Source organism: Mytilus edulis, chromosome 11 (genome assembly GCF_963676685.1).
Source record: "Mytilus edulis chromosome 11, xbMytEdul2.2, whole genome shotgun sequence".
Classification (NCBI taxonomy): Eukaryota; Metazoa; Mollusca; class Bivalvia; order Mytilida; family Mytilidae; genus Mytilus; species Mytilus edulis.
In genome coordinates this window covers 32114929-32121222 of record NC_092354.1, presented here as the reverse complement: position 1 = coordinate 32121222, position 6294 = coordinate 32114929, and the positions used below count along the sequence as shown (strand labels likewise).

Genomic DNA, 6294 nt, shown 5'->3' with positions numbered 1-6294 from the left:
AAAAGATTATTTTTCTACAAATTCAAAATGTTAATTACTCTACCTTTGTGATTTTCCCTTTGACAGTGATTATGCTTTTCGCTGGAGAATCAATTGCTGAGGCTAATGTCTTATGTTGGTGGCAAGGTAGAGCAGGAGCTGACCTCAGAATATCCTCAGAAATACTGAAGGGTTGGCAAATTGCAACTTCAGTTCTTGAAGTGACGGCTATGTAGGACTGTTTTAGTAGTACATTTATGATGACGACTGCAAATCCCTTCATGAATTTGTGGTAATGTGTGTCAGTGTCAATGGTACTGGATATACTGCCAAAATTATTTTTTTAAAATTAATCCTTCTTTAATAAAAAAGAAAATTTTAAATCCCAATTTTTATAACATAAATAAAACTAAAATATGTTTATTTTTATTTTTTTACAGATCATGAAAGTGCAGATGGATTATCTGGTATAAAAGGACAGATGTCTTGACATTCTTCCTGTTGAACTATCTAACTGCTGGTCAAATGGAATTTTATTTTGATTTATCATTAGACTAGGTTGACAAAATGATGTAAACACCCCACAAGATTATCGATTTCCTGAACAAACTTCCAATGTGCATACAACATTTAACTGTTCTCTATAATTTTTCTATCTCTGAAATCGGGACCTGTGTCTCGCAATGAGGTCTGCTTTTTGGAATGGCTCGAATGTCTGTGTCAAACTGACCGGAAAATGGTTTTGAAGTATCTTTACATCCCCTGCAGCATTTGAATAGGACGAGCAGTCATGTTCCCTTCTGGAAACAACAGCTTGCTTGATCAGCAGAACATAATCTACAAAAAAATAGTCAATATTATTTTCAAATTTTGTGCACTGCAAGTATTACAATGTTATTCTTAATTTTTACTCAATAAAAATGAATTGATGCATCAAGTGTTTTACTGACATCCTATAGCAAAGCCTGTACAAGCTGTGATCACTTGGTTAAAAACTATGTTAGCTCTGTTGCATACCATACAAATGTCTGTTAAATTGTTTTATATGAATGATGTTGTTTAAAATTAGGCCGATAGTTTCTCAATTTAATTGATTCATATTTTGATGTCAGTGCCTTCTTTAAGCTTATCATACAGTATAGTTTTCCTCATTGTTGAAGGCCGTAAGATTATCTGTAGTGATTACATACACTTCATATAAGTTTTGATGGATAGTTTCTTTTGCAATCAAACAACTTCTTATCTCTTTTGATAACCACCACAACTTGGATTTTAATACATACCATAAGTAGCTGGTGAAGGTCTGGATTTAACAACAGCTTCTTTGCCTTTCTTTGCTTTGGGATAAACCATGCTGACGCATTGCAGACCATCTTCAATGAAAGCTCTATCTCTGTTGCAGTTCTCGTTGTAGTGCAATGCTGCAACACACAATCTGAAAGTGATTTACAACATTTATTAGTCAAGATGTTGAAAAAATAAAAGTTTTGTTAGGTGTAAAATTAGTAAATTATAATGTAATTTGGCATTTAAAATAGAAAGATCATACGATACGGATAAGGTGTACTAAGTTTCAAGTTGATTGGACTTCATCTTCATCAGAAACTACCTTGACCAAAAACTTTCACCTGAAACTCGCACTTTAATTTTTTAAATCAGTGCTTGTGAAATTGGGGTCAAAATCTAATTTGGTTCTAAAATCAGAAAGATCATATAAGGAGCATGTGTACTAAATTTCAAGTTGATTGGACTTCAGCTTCATCAAAAACTGCCTTGACAAAAAACTTTAACCTGAAGCAGGACGGACGGACAGACCATAAAACATAATGCCCCTCTACTATTGTAAGTGGGACATAATTACAAACAACAAATAAAATTAAATATTTACCGTGCAAGCATAGATGAGTAGAAAAAGTGGGTTCTCTTTGGTGCAAAGTTGTTCACCACAGAATGGAAAACCTCCAAGGCATAGGTCTGGTATACTGGAGATAACTTTGGTACATCTGTCAGAAGGTATTTGCTCTCAACAACAGCTTTCATTCTCTTATACGGCACAGAACCTAAAATAATAATTTCAGATAACCTTTAAAAAAATGTATATTAAACTCGAAAATAATTGCAGAATTATCAATGGAACAAGAGAGACAAATCTTGTTAGAAATGATAAGGGAAATAACTCTGTTACTAGTCTCCTTATAACAAAGGCACCCGTGTCTTACTAACTATGCTTCTGGAAATAAAGGTATAATTACACTGTTTTAGTGTTTTCATTATCTGTCATTAAGGTTTCAAGTGTTGATTCTGTATAACATATTTAGTCCAATAAACTGACATGGATATTGTGCTTGTCTGCTTAAAATTCATCATTTACATGTCTTTCTTTTAAAACAAATACTATATATACCCGGTACATTTAATTTAATATAAATACCTTTTTCAAGCCATTGACAGTCTTGTGATAATTCTCCTTGGTCACACTTTGGATAGATGCTAGAATGCCCTTCAAGCTTGTTACACATGTGGTTCATGATGGACAACCACTTGGCTGTCTTCAAATCCCCATCCATTCCACAAGATGCGGAAATCCAGAAGATATTGTTAACAATGGATTTGATCCAGGGGCGGATGTCTTTGAATCCACTCTTTTTTGCTGCAGCTTCTAACTTCTTTGAAACACCTGTAATTGGAAATAAGAAAGAAAATATAAAAAACTATGTCCAAAATGAAAATATAAACTTTAACAATTGGGGTAAACAGCTCACAATCATAAATGAATTTTTTTTTGGTGACAAAACAAGACTGTATTCATCACATATCCTTTTGATAACTATGGACCCTGTGTTAAAACTGACATTACATGTATGTGATTTGCTTATTGTTGAAGGCTTTCCTAATTGTGAACTGTTGTTTATGTATTAGTCAGTTAGTCTCTTAAGGATAGTTGTGTCCTTGCAATAATACCACATCTTCTTTTTTATAATTATGCATGCTTTAGTGAAATTTTCATATAAATAGAACATATGTTATTTGTTCTTAATTATATAAGACAATACCACATTTAAAGGTCATAATCTTTTTATGAACGCAGAACTTGGAATTACTTTATAATATGTGTCAATCTGTCATAATTTTTTGGGAGTGCATTCAAGTTGCAGTTATGACACATCTCCTTCCAATTGTTGATTTATGCAATCATGTTGATGTTAATACTTTATGAATATTATGTTTTCAGCATCATCTGTATCTGTAAAAGCAAAAAAAAGGAAACTGGAAACAAGTAAAAAACCTAAACCAAGTGGTCCTCCAAAGAAAAAAAAACAAAATACAAGAAAAGGCTGTGGTTGAGAAGAAACAACCAAAAACCAATGAACTGAAAATAAATGCTATGCTTGAGCATGCTAAGAAGATGCCATTTGCTTCGGTAATTATTATACAAATAATATATTTTCTATAATAAATTAAAAAAATAAGAGATGTCATAGAATTTGGCATAGGACATTTCAGCGCATTGATCGGACAGTTGAGCAAAAAATATCTGAAGTTTTAGCACCAAAGTAGAACCCATTTTAGCGCATGATTTTTAATCCCATTTAAGCAAAAATTAAAAATGTCAATGCCCATTTTAGTGATTTTGTTTTAACCCATTATAATATATAATAAATAAAAAATTTATAGACTCAAGACAGTATAAAATACAGCACAAAATATCTAAAAGATTCCATCAAATGTTAAAAATTCATTCTAGTCTGGAAATTATATCAAAGAGAATGTAGTCGTAATTGGCTATATATGTTGAATTGCAACTGCATGTTTTTTCTCTTGTCTAGATTTTTGTGCAAATTCCTCTTTCTTCGTATTTTTTTTATATATATGTTGTTTCATGCAATTTGATAGAAGTATCAAGTATCAAGAAAAACACAAACAGCTCAGTGATAACTACAAAATTGCTCGTTATAATGTCATGGAATGACTTTGAGCCATTAATTATTCACTTTAAATTACACTGAACTTTTGCCCAAAGTTTGGTGAGTGTAATTCCACAAGTTTTCGCTAAAATTGTATATTGAAAATACAGGTAAATTGATTTATCTGGCGCTAAAATGGGCTCTCATGTTGGTGCTCAAATGTGACCCCCTTATCGTATAAAAATTTTCCTAAAAATGTCCTGTGCCCATATAATTGTTTTATTAGAATGGAATTTATTCATGGAAGCCATAGATTGTTTGAAATTTACAAATGGCCTGGGCCGTTAAAAGCGTCAATTTTATCCACTTTGAAGATCACAGCCAATGCCATGTGTAAATTTCCAACAATCTATGGCTTCCATGAATTATTTCTTAAATAAATTTATGCTAGGTCTTTTCAGTAATGGACAGTGATCTATTTTGCAGAGGTTTGAGAAAGCTGGCTGGTAGATCATATAAGGGACAACAAAGTATTTATCTATCAGCCAACTTCTTTACAAATAACAAGAATTTTTCGGTGGGCAAAGTATTTCATGTGGTAGACATTGTGTATAAGTGTATCATAGGGAACACTAAAAGTGAATAGTCATATAATTAAGCATATCAATTTTATACAAAATCATTTAAATTATATAATTGATTAATAATTTGACTGTTTAAGCTCGTCTTTTACCTTATCTTATATAACTGTGGGTTGTTGTTTTTTTGCATAAATAGTACGTCTAAACGCCTGTAAATGTCCAATAATTACATATATTGGACAAATTATGTTTGTGTTGCTTCGTTGTTTCGTATTGAATATTCTTTGTATTTTTAAAACCCGCTGTTCTCTATTATTTATATTTTTGACATTTTGTTCGCTTCTCTCTATTTTTATTCTTTTTATCTATTGTTTTATATTCTGTCAACCGCATCCAGAACCTCCTTTATCTGACAGCTTTGCTCAACATCACATGATCATGCTTAATTTTTATTTCTTATGTTATGCTGTAACGCTATTGTATCAAATTAGAGGGACGTTATGATGTAACACCACTGTGTGTTTCAGATTAGAGGGAGGCACCGGTTCAACCAAATATATTAAACCACAATGTCACTGTATATAAATGATGTGTACCTGTCCCAAGTCAGTAGCCTGCATATACTTTGGTTGTTGTTGCTTGTAGCTGAATTGTATATTACAGCTAATTTCCTAATACACGTAAAGCAAGACTTCGGTTAGCTTTTTTGCTTTGTTTGAATGGCGTAGAATTGTAATTGGTAAAACGTGAAATGAAACTTACATATATGTAATTATGTATACAGGTTAAATATGCTTACATATATTGTTTAAAGATGTCAATGTTAACTACAAAGCATATATTGATATTTATTCAAGCAAGCAAGCCTACCAAAGTTTTACAAGCATTCGGAAATTTGCTGTTTTTTTATTTACATAATTTGAATATAAATAAAAGTTAAAGACGAATGACTTTTAAATTCAACAATATATGTATGCTATTTTACCTTAATCACTATTCGGCTAGTATTAGCATCAGCATAAGACATCTGCTTTTCTCCTTTCTTCATGAATGTTGGCATAGCTGCTTTGATACAAAGCTCCTTTAATAAACTAATTGAATCCCTAAAGCCTCTGTCCCCAACAAATATATCTTTTTCGTTAACAAAACTTTTGATGTCATCTACGTTACATTTCATCATGTGATTTAGAATTGAGGCGTCACTGTTTCTGGATAAGCAAGGACCAAAAAAAGGAACATTGATTGATTGATTGATTGATTGTTGGTTGCTTTACGCCGCATTAGCACAAAAAGGCTATATCGCGGCGAGAGCTAATTCGAATATTTTTACAATTTAAAGCATATTTTTAAAATAAGACAAAAGGTCCTTCAATACACTAAAATTCTTGACTAAAGCAAATTGATTATATACAAATAAAAATCAACAGTAAAATAACGTGATAAAAATTAAAATCGATTTAAATATAATAACATTTTTATATTTTATAATAAATTCCAATTTCTTTTAAAAAAGCAACAATATTTGTAAATGGAACATTATTAAATAAATCATACATATTATTGACATTGAAATGCTTCTTACGAATATCAGCAAAGTCAATACAATTAATTAAAACATGTTTAATAGTATACTTGCAGTTGCAAGGAACACATTGTGGTTCATCTTCATTTTTTAAAAGATACTCGTGTGTTATTCTAGTAAAAAAAGGAACAAAATGGCCAGTTGTTGAAACAACGACCATTGGTTTTACTAAATGGTCTGGACTTATGTAGGCTGAACGATTTCCTTTGAATATAGATATACAGATGGGTGCGGTCCTAACCGTGAC

At 31.6% G+C, this 6294-nt stretch overlaps 1 protein-coding gene across 1 annotated transcript; it reads right to left on the bottom strand.

Annotated features, from left to right (window-relative positions):
* Nucleotides 1-462: 462 nt before the first annotated feature.
* Nucleotides 463-5642, bottom strand: LOC139494185 (uncharacterized). Its single transcript, XM_071282361.1, has 6 exons — nucleotides 5451-5642; nucleotides 4665-4674; nucleotides 2411-2656; nucleotides 1868-2039; nucleotides 1263-1414; nucleotides 463-816 (listed from the first exon to the last, which is right to left on the bottom strand). The coding sequence occupies exons 1-6, from the start codon at nucleotides 5640-5642 to the stop codon at nucleotides 632-634; spliced, it is 957 nt and encodes a 318-aa protein (XP_071138462.1). The 3' UTR covers nucleotides 463-631.
* Between the last annotated feature and the right edge of the window lie 652 nt (nucleotides 5643-6294).

Excerpts from the sequence above, each read along its gene's own strand:
- LOC139494185 (XM_071282361.1), bottom strand. The coding sequence starts at position 5,642 with ATGAAATGTAACGTAGATGACATCAAAAGTTTTGTTAACGAAAAAGAT. Across the intron at positions 2,040-2,410 it reads CTGTCAATGGCTTGAAAAAG|GTTCTGTGCCGTATAAGAGA; the intron begins GTATTTATATTA and ends TTATTATTTTAG. Across the intron at positions 1,415-1,867 it reads TACTCATCTATGCTTGCACG|ATTGTGTGTTGCAGCATTGC; the intron begins GTAAATATTTAA and ends AATCACTTTCAG.